General features: G+C 45.9%; 1 protein-coding gene across 9 annotated transcripts in view; it reads left to right on the top strand.

Moving 5' to 3' along the window:
* The window catches only part of LOC137430068 (acetyl-CoA carboxylase 1), a 763,460-nt gene that overhangs the window by 580,186 nt on the left and 156,069 nt on the right, over window positions 1–27,205 (top strand). For all 9 annotated transcript variants that reach the window (XM_078780164.1, XM_078780162.1, XM_068120583.2 and 6 more), the window contains one exon: window positions 26,745–26,801. In XM_078780164.1, the coding sequence (XP_078636290.1) occupies window positions 26,745–26,801 (57 nt within the window). The remainder of the gene's footprint in view (window positions 1–26,744; window positions 26,802–27,205) is intronic.

The following is a 27,205-nucleotide window of genomic DNA, read 5'->3' as shown; positions in this document are numbered from 1 at the left end:
GCATTCATAAAGCTGCCGCCGTTTTTTCAACATTAAAAATGGCTTTTGAAATACTCGAAATGTTGAATTACCTTTGAATAAAGTATGAAGTTACTGACCCACAAAGCAGTCCTTCCATGGAGGGGAAATGATTGACAAACAGCACTGCAGTTAGCCATCCGCAGAGCCTAGGCATTCGTCCAAAACAACTTGCGGGCATTCATGTGTCTTTCACTGAGGAGAGGCTTCCGTCTTGCCACTCTGCCATAAAGCCCAGATCGGTGGACTGTTGCAGTGATGGTTGTCCTTCTGAAAGTTTGTCCCATCTCCACACAGGATCTCTGGTGCTCAGCCAGAGTGACCATCGGGTTCATGGTCACCTCTCTTACCAAGGCCCTTCTCCCCCGATTGCTCAGTTTGGCCGGGCGGCCAGCTCTTGGAAGAGTCCTGGTTGTTCCAAACTTCTTCCATTTAAGAATTATGGAGGCCACTGTGCTCTTGGGAACCTTCAATGCAGCAGAGATTTTTTTGTAGGCTTCCCCAGATCTGTGCCTCGACACAATCCTGTCTCTGAGCTCTGCAGCCAGTTCCTCCGACCTCATGGCTTGGTTTTTGCTCTGATATACATTGTCAGCTATGAGACCTTATATAAACAGGTGTGTGCCTTTCGAAATCATGTCCAATCAATTGAATTTACCACAGGTGGACTCCAATCAAGGTGTAGAAACATCTCAAAGATGATCAAGAGAAATGGGAGGCACCTGAGCTAAATTTCAAGTGTCATAGCAAAGGGTCTGAATGCTTATGTAAATGTGATATTTCAGTTTTTTCTTTTTAATAAATTTGCAAAACTTTCTAAAATCCTGTTTTCTCTTTGTCATTTTGGGGATATTGAATGTAGATTGATGAGGGAAAAAATGAATTTAAACGATTTCAGCATAAGGCTGCAACATAACAAAATGTGAAAAAATTGAAGGGGTCTGAATACTTTCTGAATGCACTGTATATATATATATATATATATATATATATATATATATATATATATATATATATATATATATATATATATATATATATATATATATATATATATATATATATATATATATACATATATATACATACATACATACATACATACATACATACATTACATATATATATATATATATATATTGTTGCGGATCTCCACCGTCAGCTCTCCCTTATAAAGGGGAGGGGTTAATCCCTTGTCCTCTTATCTGGCCGACGCGAGTCCTGGAAGTTATAACGTCCTTCCCGGCACGGCGTTAGGTAGGGTTTGTTAGGCCGAGGGATTTGCTACTACCTAATTACTAACGCCGACCGGAAACGAGGGAATAACTCCCGCTCGAATCACGGATATGGATGGAATATGCCGAGCGGATAGCAATCCGCGATCCGAGCTGTTAACAAATGACTAGACCCGATTCTGAGCGGTTGCGATCGTGCCACGCTTACCCAATTAGAGAAAAGACTAGGACGATCGGATAAGAGGAAACCAGGAAAATAGGAAGAACAGATGGGTTTATTAATTATTTACAAAGAAAGAAGAGGAAACGAAAGAAATATACAAGAAAGAAAGAGGAAGGAAAAGCACACCGGGCAGTCTTAATTACAGGCTTAACTTATTCCCTGGACAAACGGGCCCGTCTCACACACAGTCACTCACACGGGGAATTGCAGATGGTAGGTTGGAAGGTCACCAGTGCGTCCAGGCTCCAGTCCGGCTCCGGTCCAGGCGATGAAAAACCCGGCAGGCAGCTCTTCGTATAGCGTAACGCAACGCGAACGGACAATTATATCACGGGGGAAGGCTGGTATATTGCATACGTACTTTGTGCACGACTTGTGCCAAACGCCGCCTCCCCAATGTCCTGTACGCAAGCGCCAATTGTGCAAGTCCTGTCCTCTCCGCACCGTCCTAAGGTCGACCTTCGCACCGTCCTCTCATCAGTGCGCTTCCCCGCAGTCCTTTGGTAATCAGCGCCAGCGAGTAAGTCCTGTAAAAGCCGACCTTCCAACAAGTCCTTTGGTAATCAGCGCCAGCGAGTAAGTCCTGTAAAAGCCGACCTTCCAACAAGTCCTTAGCGAGAGTCCTTTGGTAATCAGCGCCAGCGAGTAAGTCCTGTTTAACGAGCGCTGCTGCATAAGTCCTGTAAAAGGGCTTTGTGCGCTGGCTTTTATAAGTGAAGCCAGCGAACGCTCCGCGAGCCCCAACCACGCCCTGTCAGGCGATGTCACTCCAGCCCTGGTTGGCTGGTTATCGCTTACCGGCCCCGCCCTGACGGCTGGGTGACGTGGCCACACATTCTCCCTGGTGCTCCGCCCCCTTTTTCCGGGCTTCACCTCGTCGCTTATTGCGGCGTTGAGCGAGCTCACGCTCAAGGGCAGTGAACGCTGCTAACAAAGGCGCGTAACAAATTGGGAAGGGCCATGGGGCACAGACTGGGGAGCGCGCATAGCGTCGCTTGGAGGGAGGCTGCAAAAATGGACGAGGGGACCTACTCTTATTTGATTGACGCAACACAGATTCAACTATTGGAAAATGGTCTTATCTAACACATATTATGAAATAACTGATGTCCTATGGTGACCTACGTGTTGCTTGTGGCCTATCTATGGGGTGCTACCTTTAACCTTTAATGATGTGATATTTACAACAAGTGTGGGTTCTCAAAACCGCAACACTGCACCCCTCCTTTTGCCAGGCTCGGCCCGAGCCGAAACATCAGGACTATCTTTTAACAATTAGTGTGACACTTAGGTGTGGTTATCCTCTACTTTTAACCTACTACCCTGAGTGCGACAGTTTTAACACTAGATATGTCCCCCCTGCTGTGTTGTGTCCTACCTAACTGACACGCCCACAATTAACCGAATTACGGAATGGTTCTCAAACGAAGCATTTAAGCCGGTGGGGAGCATGTTATTTACAAGACACTACTATTTAATTATTTACAAAACTAGAACCCAGGACCTGTCTTTTGTGGGAAAAAGAGGAGAACTTTTGAGAAGAGGAAATGCCAATTGCAATGCACTGCACCGATACACCATACACCCATATGCACAATAAATTTACCATAATAAAAAAAATGCATGAAAAGCACCACCATGAAAATGCACAAAAACATTAAAAAAAAATTATTAAATGATGACGTCTTGTGCTTCTCTTGACTGCTGGGCTGATGGATCTTGGCTGTCTTCCTGCTTGATGTATTAATTAATAAAAAGGGCACAAACTGCGTCCGCTTTTTTATTTATGGCCAGCAGGGCCAACTCAGGTGGTCCGACTGCTCGGCATTGATGCCACTTAAAACAGTGATCCGCAAGCCAGATACTGCTGCCAGCAATGGCCTGTCCCAGCAACGGTGCCAGGCCACAGAACGTGTGGTCCAAAGGTGCCAGGCCATAGAACGTGTGGTCCATAGGTGCCAGGCCACAGAACGTGTGGTCCATACGGTGTATCAGTGCAGGCAGGCAGCAAGATGCAGGCAGCAAGAGTGCGGCCGCACCGCTCAGGGCACCTGCACACTCCCCTCGCACAAAAGACCATGGTCCATGAGTGGGGAGGCAGACAAAGCAGAGGTTAGCGGGGGGAAAGGGCGCAAGGGTACACGTCAAAACAAGGCAATGCGACATGAAGGGTGCGGGAGAGCGAGCTGAGAAAAGCTCGTCCCTACTCGTTCGTCACCCCCCATGTCAGCCTACACTACCCTTGCCCTTCCACGTATTTATACAATTTATAAATTTACAGATTCTGTCTCGTCTCAGTCTCGTCTCAGTCTCGTCTCGGACTGTCTCGTCCCCCATATCTCCCCCTAATTCCGAATTCGTCCCCAATCCCTCCCAAGAAGGAAGGGATGGAATAAACACAATGTCTCACTCCGTCATGATGCGTCTTACAATCTCCAAACACTTGCAAAATCTGGTGTGGAGTCCTGTCACCTTGGTGAGTGGATGCGGATGGTGCGAAGAGATTTTCTCCTAACTATCCTTCTAATTGACATTAACACAGTTAAACTACCCGGGGTCTTGCCCTGCCAATCCATTGGCCACTTTACACTATGTGGTTCTCAAAACCAATTCCCATTGTCCATACCGTGGTGCTCTCCCAATTTGGGGTCTCACCCACCATTTTTCTCTCTGTGCCCTCGCACAATTTTGGGGCTGGGTCGTGTGGCTCTCCCAGCAGGTCTACTTACCTGCGCACCTCCGCCACTGAACGTCGCCACCCGAGCTTGCCTAGCTCCTCACTACCCTAACCTGGGGAAGGCCCTCCCTGGCTCTTACCCCCTCGATACCCCCTCTGGCATTGGGCTACCCGGGTCCTCTCCTGGGATCCTCGGGCCCCACTGAACACGACTGAACTCTGAACTGGCTCCCAGAGCCTACCTTCGGCCTCACCTGGCCGACAGACTACCAGTGGTGGAGTGCTCATTTAACCATATGCATTAACAGGCTCACACGCCCAGCCATGCCACTTCACCTATGCACCCCTCTAAGCACTTCATTGCTACTACACGCACCACAGATGTCAATATCCAACCAATTTTCCTACTCCCTCTACCTAACTTTAAACTACCCTCCCCGGGTATTCGTGAAGGGGTCCATCTTCCCCCATCCACTCCTTCGCACCATACACTCCACGCCACGTATTCCACACTACTCACTCCACACCATTCATTCCAGACCATTTATTCCAGACCATTTATTCACTTGCACCCGATGCAAGGCAATCACTCAATACACAATTACACACATCCTCAATACTCTACTCATACACTTTCACACACACACACACATCTTTCACGAGCAATGCCTCTCAATTCCTCATTTCCGCCTAAGCCTCAAGCTCATATACACAGCACCATCTAGCTATCTACTCCCTTCTAATACTAGTGCTTCCCGTCATCCCTTATACTAAGCACTCCCTCGTCATTATCATCCATCTAATCTGACTACGTCCCCACTACTTGTATAATGTCACTACTTAACTCTCAAGTCTCCTAAAGTCATCTCTAGATCCCTAACGATTATCCAAGCCCTCCCTGGCTAGTTTTCACCGCCAAACCACATAAACTACTGCTCCTCTGCCCCCAAAAGGATGTGAGGGATGGTAGAGCCACCATCCCTCTACATCGGGCATCTCCCACTGTCACCCCCAGTCCTCTCGCACTATGAGCCCCCGTCATGTGAGGTACTGGGTCCTGCCTCGGCATCTAAAGCCGAGGCGATCCATGAGGGCGCCTGCTCGCTGTAGTGTCTTAACCGGTCGGTGTGGACGATCCGAGGGAGGGCTCGTGGCCCCATTTTGATCTTAACGACCACGTCACAGGCTTGCGACAGGACGACCCCCGGGCCTTGCCAGGGAGAGGTGAGTTTGGGGCACCTACCCTTCCGCCTCCGGGGATTGAAGAACCAAATCTTCATCCCCGGAGCGTACTGACTCCCCTGGCTCCGGTGGTCGTACCTGCGCTTCATCTTGGCCCCCGCCAGCTGGAGCTGGCGGCGGGCGAAGGCATGGACCCTCTCCATGCCTACCTCCAGGTGACGTGCATAGCCCTCCCTCGGCGGTATGTCAGTGGTGTCTGGCACGGGACCACATAGCAAGTCGGCGGGAGCCCGCAACTCCCGCCCATACATAAGCAATGCTGGACTGCATGCGGTGGCCCCGTGCTGGCTGGTTCGGTAGGCCATCAACAAATAGGGGAGATGTTCATCCCAGTCATACTGATGGGTGGTGGTGAACAATGCCAATTGTTGGATCAAGGTTCGGTTGAACCGTTCCACCATCCCGTCAGATTGTGGTCTTAAGGGCGTTGTCCTTGTTTTTCGAATTGACAGGAGTCTGCACACATCTTTTAGTAATTGACTCTCAAAATTTCGGCCCTGGTCGGTGTGCAGCTCCTCTGGAATCCCATGCCGACATACAAATCCTTCCACGAAGGCCTGTGCTACCACCCCGGCTTCTTGGTTGGGGAGGGCATAGGCCTCCGGCCACTTGGCGAAATAGTCCATTACAACGAGGATGTACTTGTTACCTTGGCGGGTGCGGGGTAGTGGTCCTAGAATATCCATAGCTACCCGCTCAAGGGCCCCCCCCCCACCTGGTGTAATTGAAGGGGGGCCCTCATCCTCCGTGCTGGTCCCTTTTTGGCATTACAGGCGTCACATCTCCGACACCAGTCCTGCATGTCGCGCCCCATATTTACCCAATAGAACCTCCGGCGGACCCGAGATGTTGTCTTTGTCCTGCCCAAATGGCCGCCGGAGCGGGTACCATGCACCTGCTGTAATATGATGTTCTTAAATTTGTCTGGGACTATCACCAGCCAGGAAGTTCTCTCAGAGGGAACCTCCACCCACCTGCGATACAAGATGTTGTCTTTCAATTCCAGGGTTTGCCACTGAGCCCAATATGCCTTTGTTGGCGCCCCGAGGGGGGTGACCTCTTCCCCATTAGGTCTTTGTCCCAATCGAACCCATTCGTACACCGGTCCCAGGACGGGATCCTCCCGCTGGGCCGTGCTCCAAGCCAAAGTTCCAAATTCCTCATCTGCGGTTAGTGGCAAAATTGGCCCTCTCACCCGGGTTGCACGGACTACGAGGGTAGGGGTGGAATCTGCCAATTGTTCCCTCTCCTCGTGTTTCGCACAAATTTACAGTTTTCCCCCAAACAAGGACACCGAGAGAGTGCATCGGCATTCCCATGGGCCTTTCCGGCCCTGTGGGTCACACTAAAATCGTACTGCTGCAACTTTTCCAACCACCTTGCAATCTGGCCCTCCGGTTCCTTGAACTGAAGGAGCCATTGCAAGGAGGAATGGTCAGTTCGAACCAGAAATTTCCGCCCGTACAAGTACGGGTGGAAATGGCTCATGGCAGCCAGCATAGCCAATAACTCTTTGCGAGTGACGCAATAATTTCGCTCGGGCCTACTCATGGCCTGACTATGATACGCGACCACTCTCTCCACGCCCTCCTGTGTCTGGGACAAAACTGCGCCCAATCCTTTCTGGCTTGCATCCCTGTCCAGGGTAAATGTCCCGTCACTAGTGGGGTATGCTAGAACGGGTGTGGATGTTAAACACCCCTTCAATGCTAGGAAGGCCTCTTGGCACTCCCTTGTCCAATTAAATCTCGTCCCCTTCTCCGTAAGCCGGTGAAGGGGCCGGGCCAACTCTGCAAATTTTGCCACAAAACGCCGGTAGTAGGAGCAGAGTCCCAAAAATCCCCGCACCTCTTTGATGGTACGTGGTGCGGGCCACTCCTCTACCGTTGTAATTTTGCCTGGGTCTGTTTTTACCCCCTCGCGACCGATAACGTGACCTAGATAGGCCACCTCTCTGGCAAACAAAGTGCATTTGCTTGGACTCAGTTTCAACCCTGCCTGTCTAAGGCACCCAAACACCTGGTCCAAATTAGCTATTGCTTGGGGGAATGTTTTAGCATGTACCACGTAGGGCGGGTCATACTCAGGTGCCAAAATCAATCTGAAGGAAATCCTAACATGAGGGGTGTCTATATTATGTGTTTCTTTATGGGGAATTCAAATATGAGTTTATTTTTTGGATAGGATAACTCTAACCTACATCAATTTGTATTTCTAAATTGCCAATTTTACCCTTTCGAACCCCTTTATAAGATATTAAAAGATATAAGGGAAATCATTCATATTGACACAGCCAAATCAAATGTACATATTTATTAACAGGTGAACTGTATGTATATCACTGGTTACAATTACAAAGATCAATCTCCTTACTTCTTGAACTTTACCAGGTTGCACAAGTCCTGCTTTGACTCATTCCTGGACATCAGCCTCCTGCTGGTCTCCTGAGCCCTGATGCCTCCATCCCTCTTTTCCTGTGAGAAGTACTTAGCAGAAGCCTCAGTCACCATTTTAACAACCCTCTCAATGCTTTGTGTGTGGCAAAGCCAGTTGAGCACCTCCATGGGGGTGTTGATGAAGTTCTTCACCTCCGAGGTGCTTAGGGAGCAGGTGAGAGGTGGTTCTGACACACCTTCTGACCAGCTGATCAAGTTACCAATGCTGAAGCATCACAGTTGATGTCAGGTGTCTTTCTGGTCCTGACAGAGGAGTCCCCCAGCTGAGTGTCTGGGGCCCCCTCTCCCCTGATGGCCAGGATTCTCTCCACCCCCTCAGTCCTCTCCTTCTGATCCTCAGAGCACAGCAGTGTTTGGAGGATGGCTTCACTGTGGGCATACCAAGCAGATCTTCTCATAGTCGGCATCACAAGGTCCAGCACCTCCTTCCTCTGGGACTTGAGGCAGTCCAGCTGAAACAAGATGTGCCTAGGTCCTTCGATCCAGGAGTGCTTGACTTTCACGTTGAACCAACATGGATAATACACTCCAATGATGAATTCCACAATGAATTGCAGATTCTTCTGGTTCTTTCCTGTCAGTCCATGCTTTGACACCCAGAGCCTGAGAAGTCTGTTCGCTGTGGTGAGCCAGCGGCTGTGGTTTACTGGTCCAATCTCCACTAGAGCCAGCCTTGCAGGAAGCACTCCATCCCTGATTGCACAGACAATTTTATAGCCATAGTGTTGATCAGTTGAGAGATCTTCAATGGCCTTGTCAGACAGCTTCATCAGTGGAGGGCCAACAAAGATCCGGGTGAAGTTTGGATTGATATCCAAGTCTGTAGCAGAAGCAAGGAGCTTTCCTATTGGCCTGGAAAATGTGTTGTCTGACAGAGTAGGGCCATCAAGGTGAACAATGAGATGGCGCAGGGGAAGTTCACCCGTGTGCAGGTTGCACACGAACCAGACCAGCTTTCTCCCCAGGTGCAGCTCCAGCTTCCGCATTACTCCAGCTTTCACACCAGTGTTGACATTTGTTGAGTCTCCTCCAATGGCCCACAAGGTCTTATCAAAACCCCTCTCTTTCAGCCAGGCAAACAGGACCTCAGCAATCTGCTCCACATGTGACTCCTCTTTAGTTGCTTTTTCTGGGGTAAAGTGGAGCAGATAGTAGCTACCAGGCTCACTAACAACAGTATAGTGTTCTTCCTTGATCTTTGCAGGAAAAGATTGGTCATTGCCCTCAGCTTCCATCATCACATTGGTCAGGTCAATCCACCCATCAAAGAGGATGCAGGAGATCCCCCCCCTACTCCCTGCACTTCTCATCAAACTCTTCCCCCAGCTCTGTCATCAACTTCTCCTGTGCTCTATTGACCTTGTTCTTATCAATCACTTTACTTGTATTGTCTTCTGTGATGATTCCTGCATCAATCAGAGCTGCAGTTGCTATCGCTGCAGTTGGCCTCAGCCCTATGCCATACCTTACACTAGCAAGGGCAATGTTTGGAATCTCATCATAGTTTTTCTGGACCTTTGCTGAAGCTGCAGGCTCAGTGTCAGTTTCAGGGAAGAGCTCAACTTCAGTGACATCTTCAGCACCACTTCATCTTCATCTTCAGCACCACTTCTCTCCAATTCCAGATCCTCATCACCATCTGACAAAAATCTCTCAACATCCTTCCTGGCTGCCTTCTCTGCTGCTGCAGCATTTTACTCCTGGCTCCTTCTCCTTTTCTCTGCATTCTTTTTATTTTCCTGCCTTTCCAATGTCCTCACCTGTCTCTTGTGCTCTGGCAGATCAGGGCTCCCCATTTGGTGGGGTCCTTTACTTCCAACCTTCTCTTTCTGTCCCTTAATGTAGGCAAGATCTTTCACAGGAATCATTTTCTCTCTGCTGCAGGAACAGTTAATGTGGGCTTGGATCACACAGCCCTCACCGGCCTCACAGCCTTCCCCCTCACAACTGGTAATCTGACACTTCCAAGTCAAAATATGAAATAACTTGTCTAACTTGACAATGAACCTCTCTTTGGCATCAAGTTTGCCCTTCCCAAGAGAAAACTTCACTGCCTGATTCCAGACCTCCTTGAGCTTGGACATGATGGTCACCTTTTCATTGATAACAGGAGGCTTGAAAAGAGCATTAGCTTTGCTCCACTGACAAATCAGACCAGGGTAGATGTCAGACACGAGCTGGTCCACTGGGTAGTTCCTCCTGTCATCTTCACTTTGCTCCCTCAAGTAGATGCCATACCTCAGGATATCCCTCACAGTTGGCAGTTCAGACACCAACAGCTCCTGCCCAGTGCCAACAAGATTACTTAAATGAGAACTTGATTTCATCCTTGTTCTGACTTGAGCCATTTTTAGTAGTTCACACTGAAATAAAAACAATAATACACAGGTAAGTATCCACTACAGACAGATATTAAGGTATTACACAGGTATTACAGAAAACCATCAAAATATTCACTTCACAGGTCACTATTTTCCTTCACATGTAACTCAGGCTGGCAATAGGTAAGTACACAAATCAATTAACAAATATAATATAAAACAAGGTAATTTACATCTAAAATTATTAACTATTTGTTCCTCAGGTTCCTTATCAAAAACGTACTTACTGGCAATGCCATAAGAAGAGAAGAGAAGACGGATGGATAAGGATTGCCAACCTCCTCAACATCGAGCTTTCAGCAACAAGATGGCTACAACTGCCGTCCCAACAGGAAGTTACCAAAATAAAAGCCCGAACTTCAAAATAAAAAACTTCTCTTTTTTCCAGAAGAATAGCAAAATAATCAAAAATTTAATAATAATCAACTGCAAATTGATGTAGGTTAGGGTTATCAGAATTTTTAAAAAACCTCAGATTTGTGTTCTACACACCAAAATACGTAATATGAACACCCCTCTCGATTGATTTCCAAAAAAAAAAAAGTATGGCCCGCCCTAATTGTACCAGGACGTCATCCAGGTACACCAGGCGTGACTGCCATGGCATGCCACCCAGTACATGCTCCATTAATCTTTCAAAGGTGGCGGGGGTGTTACACAAACCAAACGGCATCACAGTGAACTGATACAGCCCCTTACCTGTGGAAAATGCCGTTTTCTCCTTCCCTGCCCTATCCATCTCCATCTGCCAATACCCACTCTTGAGGTCCAAAGTTGAGAACCAATTTGAGATCGCAACGGCATCGAGGGTGTCATCAATTCTTGGCAGGGGATATGAGTCTTTGAGTGTCACGTTGTTCAGCTGGCGATAGTCCACGCAGAAACGCGTGGTCCCATCTTTCTTTTTTTGACCAGCACAACAGGTGACATCCAAGGACTTCCCGAGGGCTCGATGATACCTGCATTGAGCATTTTTTCTACCTGCTCGTCAGCTTCCTCCCTCTTGCTCCAAGGGAGCCGTCGGGCGGGCTGACGAATAGGCCGGGCCTCACCGGTGTGGATCTGATGTTTCTCCAGGCCGGTACGTCCAATATCCTCGGAGGACAAGGAGTAGATATCCAAATGGGATTCAATTAATTTGTGAAAGGCCTCCCTCTGGGTACCTCCCAACTCTACACTACTACGATTTACCATCTCACAAATGGGATCGGGCCAATTCCTAGTTCTTTCTGAAGACTCCCTCTGGGGCCGGCTCGGCTGGACGTTCTCGTCCCTCACTGGCGCGACTTCGTTAACTGGGGTGCAGCTGGCTATCTTCGTGCCCCTTACTATAGGGCGTGGTTCTGCACTAATATTAATTACTCGGACGGCCACCACTGGCCCGTCCGTTTTTACGAGGGTGCGGCCCACGATTAAAACTGGAATGGACTGCGCTGCCACCGGTTTGACGAGGCCGCAGGACTCCTGCCATGTTGGGCGAGCTAACTATCGGGCCGGCACTATGGCCTCGGCCCTTGGAGGGATGGTCACGGCCTCTGAAGCCTCCAGCTCCGTCCTCTCGGCCGTGCTCACCCCGTCCAATGGTAGCTCTTCGTCTCCCACTTGCAGGGTCCCCCGGCACAAATCGATTTTACAACTGCTGGCAGTCAACAAATCCAACCCTATTAAGCATGGGTTGCACACCTCCGCCACCCAAACTTCTATCTCCCTCTTTACCGACCCTAACTTGAGGGTTACAAAACCACGCCCTAGGATCGGGGCCGTTACCCCGGTAGCCAGCTGCAAACTATAATTTTCCAGACGCTGGATTTTATCCCATCCGTCTGCACTCGAATTGAGGATCACAGGGCTGATGATCGTGGCGCTTGCTCCTGTGTGCACTACGGCGTCTACCCCCACGCCGGCAATTTTGCACCGAATTGTCAAACTACCAGTACCAATTTGGCCACAATAGATGACCTGTCGCGTCAATGAGGGCGCTTCACCATCCCCTACTACCGAACACGGCCCTGTATGCTCGGTACCTTCTAGTTTCCCGGGCCCTAGCGGGGTGGGGGGGGGGGGGGGGTGGGGGGTGGTGTCTGGGGTCGGCTGGTCCGACCCGTACGAGGTGGAGTTGATGGTCTCGGCTGCCGGGGTCCGTCCCGGAGCGGAGCTCGACACTCCCACGCGCGGTGACCCATCTGGCTACAATTAAAGCACCTCACCTGGTAAGGTGCTTGCCTCCTAAATTCCAAATTCCCCCCCCCTGAAAGTCCTAATTGGGGCATTTGTCCGTGGCCTACCGGGGGCCACCTCCGGAGCCGCCTGCCATGGTCCAGGTCCCGCCAGGCACTGGTCCACCAGCCTTCGGACCATGCTCTCCAGGTCAGGGCCCCTTTCGGGGGCGGGCCCCCTCGGGGGGCCGCCACCAGCCACGGGCCCTACCTGGCGCACCGCCACTGCGTGGCGCTCGCTTCCCCGGGCCAGGGGCCTCGCTGCTTCCCAACGGGCTGCAGCGTCGGCCGCCTGGCTCAGAGTCCGCGGGCGCCACATGGCGAGTTGATGCCGAAGCTCAGGGTCCGGGAAGGCTTGGATGAAATGGTCCAGCGCCAGGCTTTCCTGGGAGGCCGCCGCCATGTCTGCGTGTGCAATCCCGACTGCGCAGCGAATGTCATAAGCAAGCTCCTTGATGGTCTCCTGGGGGCTTTCTCTTTCGCACCGCGAGCTGAGCTTTAACAAGCTCGCTCTGCTGTTCAATGCCGAATCTATTAATTAAGGCCGCACGGAGGGCTGGCAGGGTGATAGCACCCGGTGGTAAGGCTGTCAGCACCTCCGCCGCCGCGCCACGCAGTGCCCCCACGAGGTGTACTCCACCTTCTTCCAAATTCCAACCATTCCCCCTACACACATGGTCGCATTGCGCCAGGTATGCCCTCAAATCACCCTTGTCGTCATACGGCGCGAGTGGAACCTTATGGCTGCCCGAAGGCCGGACCCCGTGCGTCGCTCCTTGCGGAGTTGGCGCGGGGACGAACCGTTCGGGCCCCCACAGTACACTATTCCCGGGGGGCTCGCGTGCGTCGCCCGGCCCTCTAAAGACTAGAGTCCCTTTATACAGAGAGTTACGACAACTGAGGATACGCCGCCATTTTGGGGCCAATTGTGCGGAACCACTGAACCGGCACATGCACAGTGCACTATGAGCTATGCGTGTATAATGCAATGCACCACTGCACAAACACGGGGCGGGTTAGGGAGTACAGTGAATGTTTTTTTGTTTTTTTAAATTGTATCGAGATGTAGGTCTATGAGTATTAGCTCCATTATGTTCCAGATTGCCTATAATGGGATATTAGTTTGTCTGAAAAAATGAGCGGTTGATGAGAAGTGAGAAAATGGGTGATTTCTGAATCCTCATTATCGCGATGTTGGCAATAATAATTTGGGTTACTCACGATACCTGGAGAGAATTTGAGCATACTATGTGACAAAGTAGTCTTGTAACCTAAAATAATCTTTAACCTCTTCGATTAAGGGGATAGGAAAAGCGGGGGGGGGGGGGGGGGGGAGGGGGGCATTAAAACACACGTGTGTTTTGTCTGAAAGAAATGAATTTAATGTAAACATTATCAAACTGTAACAAATTTAATGAGTTTTCAGAGCCAATAAACTCATACATACATACAAACATCAACACATTAAAACACACATGCACACACACACACGGGATAAACACACACACACACACACACACACACACACACACACACACACACACACACACACAGGCTCTCGGTCAATGCACACATACTGTAAATTAACCTTTTCAGCTTTCTTTTCATCAGTTAACCACATTCAGCAACATATCCAGGTACAATCAGAATAAATGAAACGTAGTACAGCTGTCAAAATTGCAATATGTGATGAATTTTTTTTTAGCATTTATCTCTACCATTTTGAAGAACGATACAAATTAGAGGTCTTGTAAGGTTTGAGACCCCAATATGAATAGCAACTTCCTGCTTTTTATCTTTACAATCATTAAAACTTTCATTGCATTATGTGGAATTTTTTGAGAACTTTTGTGTTCCCCTGAAAAAAAAAATGGCAAGACCAAATACAGGGTAAGTGGATATGCTACATGGGCAAGCTATTTCTTAAGATGCATGCACGAATACACAATAATGCCAAACAGAGACTTCTTTTTTTTTGTCCAGCCCTGTTGAATTTACAACATAACCATTCATAACCATTCTCTAGAAATGATTCCTAATACTAGCTATTATCAAACTGTTGGCATATTGTGAACTGAACGTTCTTTTTCTAAATAGAAATATAGAAAATGCAGTACAATGTACTGTCAAGCAAAGTATCCAATGTTTTCAAACCAAAAAATTAACGGTTTTCACTATGATACAATGACAGCTATTGACTACTTGTTGCGGGAATTACTTGTAGTCTCTATAAGGTGAAAGTTAAATAATTCACTTTACTTTCTTGGCCAGTTTCCTCATCGCCATACTCTTGCTCCCAAGCTCTCCTCCTTTCTTCTTTCTTTCGGCTTCCTTTTTCAATTCACTTGTTTTCTTCTTGCAATAAAAATGCAGTCGTGCATTGATAAACTTATTAATCAGTTTTTCCTTGAGATTGTGACATACTGGTAGAGAAATGTCAGAACTCAATTCCTGTGCCTTTTCCATCAACATTTTCTTGACATTGTTCTTGTCCATGAGGGCATTCTCTACCTTACGAAACATAAGTTCAACTCTGTAGACCATGTCGAACACAGAATCAGATACCTTAATAAGGCTTCCTTCTTTGTATTCTTTTAGTTGGGTAAGCTTTGAGGCCTGGTGTGCTTTGTCATGTGAGTTTTTCATCACTGCCTGGATGCATGAGTCACACGTTTTTTCGTTTACCTTTACACTCCTTACACAGTATCCTGCCAAATTGTACAGGCTATCATGCTCAGCTTGGCCAAGTTCAGATACCCCTTCTTGGTTGACTGAGAAGTGGATGCTTTCAATGTTCGGTTCAGAAGGGACCCGCACATCTTGGTCGAGGAAGTCAGTGAGAAATTCTCCATCATCCTGTTGGTAACTACCTGTTCGCTTGAGACTGAGGAACTGTGCAGTGCTGATCAGTTTGAGTGCATACTTGAACTCCATTGGAGATGGTACTGGTTTCCTCAAGCGCACGACGGAGAACAGATTTTCCAGGCAATCCTGCGTCAGCCTGGATGTCAGCAGGAATTGTACCCAGCATCCAGTAACTCTTCCGCTATTTCGAGCACAGATGTTGTAGACAGGTGAACCCCTGTCTGGATTGGTTTCCAGTCTCCGTGTCCAATTTTGACACCTTTCAATAGGCAGATCACAGTACGAAGACAGGTGACGGCCTCCTTGTACTTTTCTTCGTTGAGCCTGCTCAGTGCTAGTACTGGATGACGACTAGTCACCAGCTCCAACCATTTGCCTATGAGCTCGATGAACCATGCAGTGATTAGGTAGCTCTCATCACGCTTCTCTCTTTCCACCAGATATCTCAGTGCACTACTAACGTCACGGCTCAGTACGCGTGTTGCATTCCCGACTTTCATTTTGTCAAAATGAGTAGGGGTCAGAGCTGCCTTTGTAAGCTTTGGCGCAGGCTTCAAGTCCAGGTCATCTTGATAGTCAACAAGGTCTTTCAGAGGCTCAATGTTTACAACATGCGATTTCAGCCCATGCTCCCTGACGAGACTGTCTGGCAACGTGAAGGTTTGGCCGTTCACGAGCAAAGCTTTAATGTTCTTGAAAACATGAGGAACATCGGCTAAAAAGTAGAGCCACTTATCACTTGCTTGAGGATGAGGAATTCTACTGACAGTCTTGCAGTGCTTACTGCAAACAACTCCAAAGCTCCTCCACATAGCACGATTTGCACTACCCATGTCGCTAGTAACAGCTGCTACATGTAAACCAATGTTGTAGGCCCGTTGAATGATATCCAAGACGATGTCATGAAAAACAGTGCCATCTGTGGAGCTGCCAGTAAAGTGGTAGGCAACTGTCTGCTTCCAGCGACTTGTGATGCCACCCAACATGAAAACAAGTGCGTGATCTGCGTTACCAGAGTGTTCAGGAAGAGTTATATTCCCTAGGAAATCACCACTGCCTAGATCGAATTCTACTTTTGACGTCAGCGACATTTCGTCAAGAGTAAGGCAACATGTACGCTCCTCTTTTTGCATACCTTTCACTTTTATTTGAAGAAAGTTAAATACCTGTGCCAAGACACCTGGCTCAAAGGGCACATTCTCCATCCTTCTTTGTAGTGTCCTCTCTGTTGGGAGAGGGAAGTTCTGCTCAAGGAGAAGCTTGTAGCCTGAAGCACCACATCCAAATCTCAACTGAAGAGCTTTTTTCACAGTACTTGAAGTCCATTTACATCCTCTCATTCCACCTCTTGACAAGCTTTGAAGCTGGTCCTTCCCAAAGATTCTGGAGATTTTTGCTTCCTGTTTTACTTTTGCTTTAACAATTGCTTTGTACTTCTTTTTAGTTTGATGGAGCTCAGCTTTCAGTCCCTTGATTCGATCCCGCATCTTTGTCTGGCGTTTTGGTGTTCTGCAACTTCCACATGGCGCTGTGGTGTCTTCAGCTTCAGAAGCAGTGTCTTCACCTGCAAGAAAAGAAAGGGGGGTGGGGAGAACAATCAGGAAGGATAATAGGCTATGATGATTACATGATTACATTAAAAGACGAAATTAGAGATAATAAAAAGTATTACACCATATACCCTAGTACTCATAGTCTTTGACATATAAACATGAGCTGGCCATCCTAAATATTATTTGAGTTACAGGGCAAAATTCATGACATCACAAATATGTCCCACTTCTTCCCGGTCTTTCCTATACAAACAGGGTTTGTGCGTTTTAACCTTTTTTTTCCAAAACAAAGGGTTTAAAACAAAATAAAGAAATACATGTATGTTGAAGTAATGAAATCATAAATAAAAGAAAACAAAGGAAATTCTTGTTGCCCTTTTTCATAATTTGAATATTTCAACAAAAAATAGATTTAAAATGAAAATAAGGAGAGATTTTCCTAATCTCTCTTTTATTATCATGACAGGGGTAAACTGTTTAAATTTAAATTCGATCCCGCATGATTACATTAACCTTTGTTTTGACTTTGACAAAAAAGTCAAACATTAAACAAAATTGTAAAACAAGATACTTACAAGAACTTGACAATCTCTGAAGTTGTGGGTCAGCAGCATAGCTATGGTCTACAAGGAGAGATGTCTCATGTTGCTTGGGTGGACACATTTCTTTTGTAGGCTGGTCACGCTTTTTTGGAGACTTTCGTGACTTTGTGGTCCTTCGATGGCAAAAAATGGTAGGTACTGCAGAATTCTTCAGCTTCATTTTCTGATCAGCACGTCCACATTCAAACTGATGAGGATCAAAATGTGCCTGTTTATCAAGAAAGAAGAAGAAATAGAAAGAAATATGTATTCAAGATTGTCTAGGCTGCATCCCATTACAGGTTAATAATTCAATTTGTTAACCCGTTCTCTACGGGAACCGGGTGCTCCCTGTGTTAAAGGAATACAATACATGGGACTGAACAGAAACTTGACCTACCTCGCAATTGACCTACCTCGCAAAGCTTTGAAGACGAAGCCGGCTTCCAGCCCACACGGCTGACTTTATTCTCCCATATTTTATGTCTTTTGGGATCTGAAGGGAATCTGTACATCTTGAAACCCTTGTCATGTCTATTTGTGCATCCAAATGCACAACAACCTGGCATTTTCAGTGAACTAAGGCTTCCGTAGGTAGTCAAATCGATTGTACTTGCATAACACGTGAACGTGAGAAGTTATGCGAAGGCAAAATTTGGTTTGGCCCCAAAATGGCTCCCTGAGTCACGTGACTGTATTTTTCCGGATCGTCATGTCGTAACTCTCTGTATAAAGGGACTCTACTAAAGACTACCCCTGTCGGTGTCGATGCTTGGGTCGTCTCGTCGCAACCCGCTACCCACTCCATACTCGCACACCCCGGCTCACCAACACCTCTCACACTCCCCATGGTCCGGCATCCCTGCGCACACTCTTTCCACACACTCTGGACCAGTCGCACACCTTACCATTGGCCTCTCACGAACGCCCGGGTCTATACCAACCCCCAAGCTCACTGAACCTCCCCTCACACCATATACATTTCCGATCATATCGCCACTCACCTCGGCGCTTCTTCCTCTTCGCTCCTCCTCCGCCACCTGCAAACTCTTTATTTGGTTAGCAAGTACGTCATCACGATGTGAGCACAGACCTTGTACCAATTCCATCACCTCTGTTGTAGAAATGGGTGAACTTCTTATAAAGATATTTTCTCAAGACGAGAATCAAGAAGACGTCACCACAGTTCCACTGAGATTTATTCAATCATCGAGAGAAGAACCAACACTATACGAACATAATACATGAAAATATACGCACAAACAGAACCGACGCATTGTCCATTCGAAGGAGTTCTCTCTTCTAGCTTGGCACGATGTTCATTATATAAGCCCCGTCTCCGTTAATCTTGTAAGCCAGAGGTCTAAGGTCACCACGAAATTGCCCAAGACGCCGTCTTCCCCAGCCTCCCCGGCGCCATCCTGACATCTGGTCTTCATCATGCAGCCTGACTCTGGATGTCTATCACATAGGGCCGGAGAGGCGACCATTGTTCCAACCGATAAAGGTCAATTCTTTCTGACCTATTCCATCTGAAATGATTAACTCTTATCCACAGTCCGAGCTAAGTCAACAATCTACCTCCGTTTCACATCCTTAAAGGTCACTGGGTCATTTCACAGATGGTCGGCTGTTTGCTCCAGGTTCCCTGCACATTTCCTTGCATGATTTGAGAATCCTTTTACAAGAATTACATTGAAATGTAATTTTAACTATTGTTGGCAATATATTGACATATAATGTAAAATTATATGATTATATATATAATTCCACAATCCCTCATTTTTTATTTTTGTTTATATTAACCATTAATCTAAACATCGATTGCAAAATACTCAAATTACAAATTTGGTAATCCAATTTTCAATACCGAAGGCATACACCGTCATCCTGGAAGAATCTGATCATAAAACATTTCTTTGTTCGTTGACTTTCCATGTTGATAATTCAGTTGATCTCATTTGCATCACAAATATCTCTGCAAATAAAACTTCACCTTTACCAAGACACAACAATTTCAATTCACCATTTTAAAAATAATAAAGCATCTGCAAAATTTGGCAATTATTCTTTGAAAATACGTTTTGCTTCAAAACAAATGTTGACTTTGTGTTTGAAAAGAAGAGGCTGATCACTTGTATTTGAAATTCAAGTATGAAACATTTTCTTCTATATCTTCATAGCACCTACACTATTTCGGGTAGGATTTTCCGCTGTTGTGATAGCTGGGCGGAGTCATAAACTGACCCGGCTCTGCATGTAGCACCCTTGCCACTCTTGCTGTGAGCCATAGTAGTTCTTGAACAAGGCCTTCGTCTAGTTGTAGTCGACTTGCCTCCTCACTCATCATGAGTGGGCAGCAAGTATTGATGTGATGTTGGTTGACCAGCAAGATGTGGAACAGAGATGCCAGATGCATCCACAACGATGTTAGGACCATGGTGTTCAAATTATCCATGGTCCATACCAGGAGCAACCAGCAGAATCGTGCACAGCCGTTGTAGAGGAAGAAGCACAGCCGTTCGCTTACAGCTCCACGCTGGTTCCCCGGAAGTTGGTGGAGCAATGACACACGTCACCGCATCCAGTAGAAGTTGCAGGTAAAATGTCGTCCCGCAATTACTGACGTGATGAATGTTCGAGGCATTCGAACAAAAGTAAGTGATCGCCTTTCTTCCATACGTTGCAAAGTGATCCAGGCAAATGGTCACATAAATTTTCCTTGGTGAAGGTAAACATCCATCTCCAATCTTGCAAAGGAGAATGCCTTCATCATTCTTTGAGAAGGAGGGTGTATGCCAAGATGAACTTCATTTTTAGCCACAAATTTTCTTTCTCGAACTCCTTTCCAATGCCGTTATCACTCCATTTGAGATGTGATCTGGTCTTATCCTTTACTCAGCCACATCTGTATCTGCTTTCCACACACACTGAATCAGATAGGGTACATCTTAACATGAAATCACCATAATCATGTATATATTATAACAGCTTCACATTTAACAATTTTTTGTTTTCCTCAAAACATTCAAAAAGTTATATTCATTTATATGCTTCACAGGAATAATATCCAAATCAGGTATGTATTTTCACTACTAAACTAAGAATCACATTTAAAGTTGCTTTCAGGTTAATATAGTTTGAAAAATTAAACTCATGCAGTTATTTTAACACGACTCAAAGAAAATAAATGCATTAATAATGAGTATATATGATTAAAATCACAAACAGGATTCTCTAATTCCCAACAAATTTTGCAAACAAACAAACTATGCATAATGTATTATTAATTATCATAGTTCCTCTGCACCTTTTTTTTTTTTTTTTTTTTTAACATAAGTAATTGATTCTATCGTGTTAACTACAAGTAAGTGATCTTCAAATGATACCCTGCATTACTTTAATTTTCATGGTGTGTAACTTGTGGTGACATGAGTTCACTGATCTTGTAAAACTGACACAATTCATAGCATTTTTGTTATGCCATTATCTTTAACTCTACTGTACTCATTTGCAACATTACTTGATTCCATCTTTTTATCTCCATGTTCATATCATTATAAAAGTCTTTCTATCTTGGTTCCACATTTGTTTCTATTCTCGTCAACATCCTATGATTTATCATTTTGTTCCAACACACTGTAACCAATGGTTTTAACCAAGCCTCTGCCAAACTATTTCCAATTTGAACTGAAAATGCTAGTTAAACAACAATTAGAAGAATTAACTTCAAAGGGTCAACAAATTCATTTTATAAAAAGATCTAATTTTCATCCAATAGTTTTGCTTGCCAAATGTCATATTGTAACACTTTAATAAACCTTTGAAAAATGTCTCCCAATTTGTTTGGCCTTAATGGCCGTAGAAGTTTCTGCTAACATGCAGTACCTTTTTTATCTACCAAGCAAGTATTCTTCCACATAAGACCTCTACCAATTTTTTTTAATCTGGGATTTCTAATTATATGGATGCACACTCTCAGGACATTTCAGGCTGCTGTTAACAATCCACTGCGATAAATTAATTCCTTTACCCACAATTAAATTACGTATTCAAATTGAGGATGTTATCCCTATCACATTCATTTATAGATTCATTGTTTTGGATCTGTCTTTCAACTGTTGTAAGGAAGAATAATAACTCTTATGAGTCTTTGCAATATCTCACTTAATTTACCCAGCATCTAAAAATTATTCACTATCCATTCTCCTTCTGTTAACCAATGACCTTGTTTAAACTCCAAAGCTTAATTTGGTGAATCACATGTGTACGACCACTAATTATTCAAACCCTCTTTTTTTTTTTAATGTTGTAGAAAATATCCAAGTAAATGTTACGCCCCCATAGCTGTTTCTCATCTATTTCTATGCAACTAGTGAGTACTAATGACACCAGTATGCCAATATAGGTGTTCCAGATTATCAAAATATGTTGCAGGTACACGTAACATCGCATTGTGAGTTTAAACTACGTAACAACACGTTCATGTCTGCCCCTTGGTTTAAGATTCACAATGCATTCCGTTTTAAAAACTCACAATAGTGGCTGAATATTCCCATTTATTATTTCTCTCTTAAAATCTTATTCCATCTGCCTTGACAAAAGAGATAATCATCCTAATCAAATCACATTGTTTATTTTGTGGATTTTCTGGATATTTGGTCCCATCCACATCAAACTATCTATTTCAAGACAGGCACACTGTCAGTTTCAGCAATCTTTTAAGAGAAAAAAACACAAATGCATGCATTACGTATATTTGTTTGCGTTGGAACCATTATTTGCAGATCAAGATGGGTGTCAATTTCATAAAATGTGTCCCTCAATTTTAGAAACGCAGATACACAAACAGACAAAAAAATTTTTTATTCTTAGAAAACCCCTATAATGTCCACAGTGAAATCACCCTTTTGTTTCCCACATTAACTTACCCAAATTTGACAACACACCCATTTACATGTCAGTCGATCACTGACCTATCAATCATGCAAAACAATAGTCCGAAATTCCCACCTGATCATCATGTGACTCTTGTCACTTTACAGCTATGAGAACGCTGAATAAAACTAATCGTAAGATATTACGCCTACAAAAAGCACGAATTGGTTTATTTTGAGCGCAGATGCCCACTCCGACCACTCCGACCACTCCGACTCAATCGCTGAATGGAAAATCATGTTCGCATACAAAATACTTATGACACATAGACAATAACTTTTCCAATATCGATGCTATTTGCGTCCATATTCAGTCACATCAGGTTCAATTTGCAGACACTTTTCAAGACTAGCAGGATACAACAAAACATCGTATACACAGGCAGACTTCTCATACCTTGAAAATTCGCCTGGATGTGTTCGGACCAATGCTAATCTCTTCCAGCGTTGCAAACACGGACGAGCCCCCAAATTGTTGTAGAAATGGGTGAACTTCTTATAAAGAGATTTTCTCAAGACGAGAATCAAGAAGACGTCACTACAGTTCCACTGAGATTTATTCAATCATCGAGAGAAGAACCAACACTATACGAACATAATACATGAAAATATACGCACACACACAGAACCGACGCATTGTCCATTCGAAGGAGTTCTCTCTTCTAGCTTGGCACGATGTTCGTTATATAAGCCCAGTCTCCGTTAATCTTATAAGCCAGGGGTCTAAGGTCACCACGAAATTGTCCAAGACGCCGTCTTCCCCAGCTTCCCCGGTGCCATCCTGACATCTGGTCTTCATCATGCAGCCTGACTCTGGATGTCTATCACATAGGGCCGGAGAGGTGACCATTGTTCCAACCGATAAAGGTCAATTCTTTCTGACCTATTCCATCTGAAATGATTAACTCTTATCCACAGTCCGAGCTAAGTCAACATTCTACCTCCGCTTCACATCCTTAGAGGTCACTGGGTCATTTCACAGATGGTCGGCCGTTTGCTCCAGGTTCCCTGCACATTTCCTTGCATGATTTGAGAATCCTTTTACAAGAATTACATTGAAATGTAATTTTAACTATTGTTAGCAATATATTGACATATAATGTAAAATTATATGATTATATATATGATTCCACACCTCCTCCTTTATTTCATTCTTAGTCTCCCTTCATCTCTTTTTAATTTCACTCACCCCTTCTTCCACCTCCTCCAACTTTTGTTTCGCCCCCTCTATTTCCCGGTGCGCCCCCACAAGTTCTTCTTCTAGGGCCACCTTGGTCGTCTCTATATGGTTTCTGATCTCTCGTTCTTTCGCCACCAACGTCTCTACCACCTCGTCCAACCTCTTCCTCAGCCCCTCGTGTACCATCTGACATTCCTTTATCGTTGCTATAAGCTCCTTTTTTATTTCTTTCTGTGCTGATTTCAGCCCCCCTAACACGGCTGTGTTCTTACCTACTTGCTCCCCTAACTCCTTTTGTCCCACCATCAGCTTCTCTACTTCCTGCGTCAACTCCTCTATACCCCCTGTAACCTAGCCATACTCTTTCTCACCTCCTTCTCCCCACGCTCCTCACCCCGCTTTACCTCGTCGCGTACCCCCGCGACCTCTTCGCTCACCCCGCGCCTTATATCCTCCCCCATCTCTCCCATTTCTCTCTTAGATGTCACCCTCATTTGTTCCAACTCATTCTTTTGGGCAGCCATTTTGCCTTCCAGCCCGTTCTTTACTTCCTCTATCTGATCCCCCATTTGTTTTATTTCCCGGGCGGATTTATCCCCCATTTCCCTCAATTGGCCTCCATCTTGTTTTCTAACTCCGTTAACCCGTTCTTCACTCCTTCCATTTGGTTCTCCTGGGTGGCCATTCTGTTTTCCATCCCCGTTAACCCGTCCTTCATTTCCTTCATTTGGCTACCCACGTCCTCCAATTGGCCCCCTAATTTGTTTTCTAGTCCCCACAATTTGCTTTCTAACCCCCCAATTTGACTTCCCAATTGCTCCCCCATTCTGTTTTCCATTCCCTCACTATCGGCCCTCGTTTCTCCCATCTCCTTCCTCAATCCCCCAATTTGGCTTCCCATATCTTTCCTTTCCCGCGTGGCTCTGTCCCCCTCCAGTTTTATGCACGCCTGTATTTGCGCCATGAATTGCGCCATGAAGGCTTGCATGTCGCCCACCCCCATTTGCGCAGCGGGCGCGGCCCTCGTCGCCATGTGCGAGGCGCCGCCATTTTGTTCTCCTGCACCCTCTTCTGCTGCACCCTAATTAATTTCCTCTCCCATCTCTCCCAATTGTCCCACTTCTTCCCTGGGGACCTGGGTTGATTCTAACCCTTCCTCTTTCACCTCCTCATTTACCCCCACCGGCATCCGATCGCTGTGGCTATCCATGGCACGATTCAAAATTTACGTGTTAAATAAAATTTCGGCCGCTCGTAATTTTGACCAAATTGTCCAAAAGATAGAAAATTTGGTTCGGGTTCCAAATCCCACTCCCCGACACCAATTGTTACGGATCTCCGATGTCAGCTCTCCCCTTATCAAGGGGGGTTTAATCCCCTTGTCCTTTTATCTGGCCGACGCGAGTCCTGGAAGTTATAACGTCCTTCCCGGCACGGCGTTAGGTAGGGTTTGTTCGGCCTATGGATTCGCTGCTACCTAAGTACTAACGCCGACCGGAAACGAGGGAATAACTCCCACTCGAATCACGGACATGGATGGAAAATGTCGAGCGGATAGCAATCCGCGATCCGAGCTGTTAACAATGTGACTAAACCCGATTGTAGCGGTTCCGAATCGTGCCACGCTTACCCAATTAGAGAAAAGACTGATGCGATCAGATAAGAGGAAACCAAGAAAATAGGAAGAACAGATGGGTTTATTAACAAATGTACAAGAAGAAGAGGAAATGAAAGAAATATACAAGAAAGAAAGAGGAAGGAAAGGCACACAGGGCAGTCTTAATTACAGGCTTAACTTATTCCCTGGACAAACGGGCCCGTCTCACACACAGTCACTCACATAGGGAATTGCAGATGGTAGGTTGGAAGGTCACCAGCGCGTCCAGGCTCCAGTCCGGCTCCGGTCCAGGCGATGAAAAACCCGGCAGGCAGCTCTTCGTATAGCGTAACGCAACGCGAACGGACAATTATATCACAGGGGAAGGCTGGTATATTGCGTACGTACTTTGCGCACGACTTGCGCCAAACGCCGCCTCCCCAATGTCCTGTACGCAAGCGTCAATTGTGCAAGTCCTGTCCTCTCCGCACCGTGCTGAGGTCGACCTTCGCACCGTCCTCTCATCAGTGCGCTTCCCCGCAGTCCTTTGGTAATCAGCGCCAGCGAGTAAGTCCTGTAAAGGCCGACCTTCCAACAAGTCCTTTGGTAATCAGCGCCAGCGAGTAAGTCCTGTAAAAGCCGACCTTCCAGCAAGTCCTTAGCGAGAGTCCTTTGGTAATCAGCGCCAGCGAGTAAGTCCTGTTTAACGAGCGCTGCTGCATGAGTCCTGTAAAAGGGCTTTGTGCACTGGCTTTTATAAGTGAAGCCAGCGAACGCTCCGTGAGCCCCAACCATGCCCTGTCAGGCGATGTCACTCCAGCCCTGGTTGGCTGGTTATCACTTACCGGCCCTGCCCTGATGGCTGGGTGACGTGGCCACACATTCTCCCTGGCGCTCCGCCCCCTTTTTCCGGGCTTCACCTCGTGGCTTATGGCGGCGTTGAGCGAGCTCACACTCAAGGGCAGCGAACGCTGCTAACAAAGGCGCGTAAAAAATTGGGAAGGGCCATGGGGCACAGACTGGGGAGCGCGCTTAATGGCGTCGCTTGGAGGGAGGCTGCAAAAATGGACGAGGGGACCTACTTTTATTTGATTGACGCAACGCAGATTCAACTATTGGAAAATGGTCTTATCTAACACATATTATGAAATAACTGATGTCCTATGGTGACCTACGTGTTGCTTGTGGCCTATCTATGGGGTGCTACCTTTAACCTTTAATGATGTGATATTTACAACAAGTGTGGGTTCTACAAAACCGCAACAATATATATATATATATATAAAATTGGTTTTTAATCGAAGTTTTGTTTGACAGAATATATGTTACAGAATGTAAGTTCAGTGGCTTTTTGCTGACATTGCTGGAGAGCAAGCTGGTTTATTGTGATGAGCTAGAGTATTTATACTTTTATTTCTATTTATACTGCTACTGTTGAGTCATTATGTTCCTCATAAGGCATAAGCCTTTGTAAAAGTTATGCTGAGTAACATGCATACATACTCATGCCTCCTCCTCCTCATTTTCTTCTTTATTCACCACCCTCTTCGTCCCCCCTCACCCTCACACCTCCATTTCCGCAGAAACAACTTCTTGAAGAGCGTGGCATCAGGCGTTTAACATTTCTCGTTGCTCAGAAGGTGAGACATTGAACCCACAGCTTGTGCATCCTAATAAATACACCTGAGTAAATCATCGGTCAAAAATGAACAATAACTATGGACCATGAGACTGATATATTGTTGACAGGTCGTCACAATAATCATAGAAAGAACTAACTTTACAAAGCCAAAAGTTGTGTAAATATTTACACAGAGAATAATAATAAGCCTATTCTGTTTGTTTCTCTGTCTGTGCAACCATTTTCTCTTAAACTACTCAACATGGGACAATAAAACCCATATCATTAGAAAAGTTTTTATCTAAAGAGTTCCGGTTGCATATTTTTTCTTCATCTTCTTTTGCGTTTAAATGATTCGTCACGATTGAGAGGTAGGGCCGAAAACGATATATGGCATCCTATCTCAAAAAGTTGTGGATTATG

This window comes from Myxine glutinosa, chromosome 6 (genome assembly GCF_964187855.1).
Source record: "Myxine glutinosa chromosome 6, kmMyxGlut1.1, whole genome shotgun sequence".
NCBI lineage: Eukaryota > Metazoa > Chordata > Myxini > Myxiniformes > Myxinidae > Myxine > Myxine glutinosa.
This window is presented reverse-complemented; position numbering and strand designations above follow the sequence as displayed.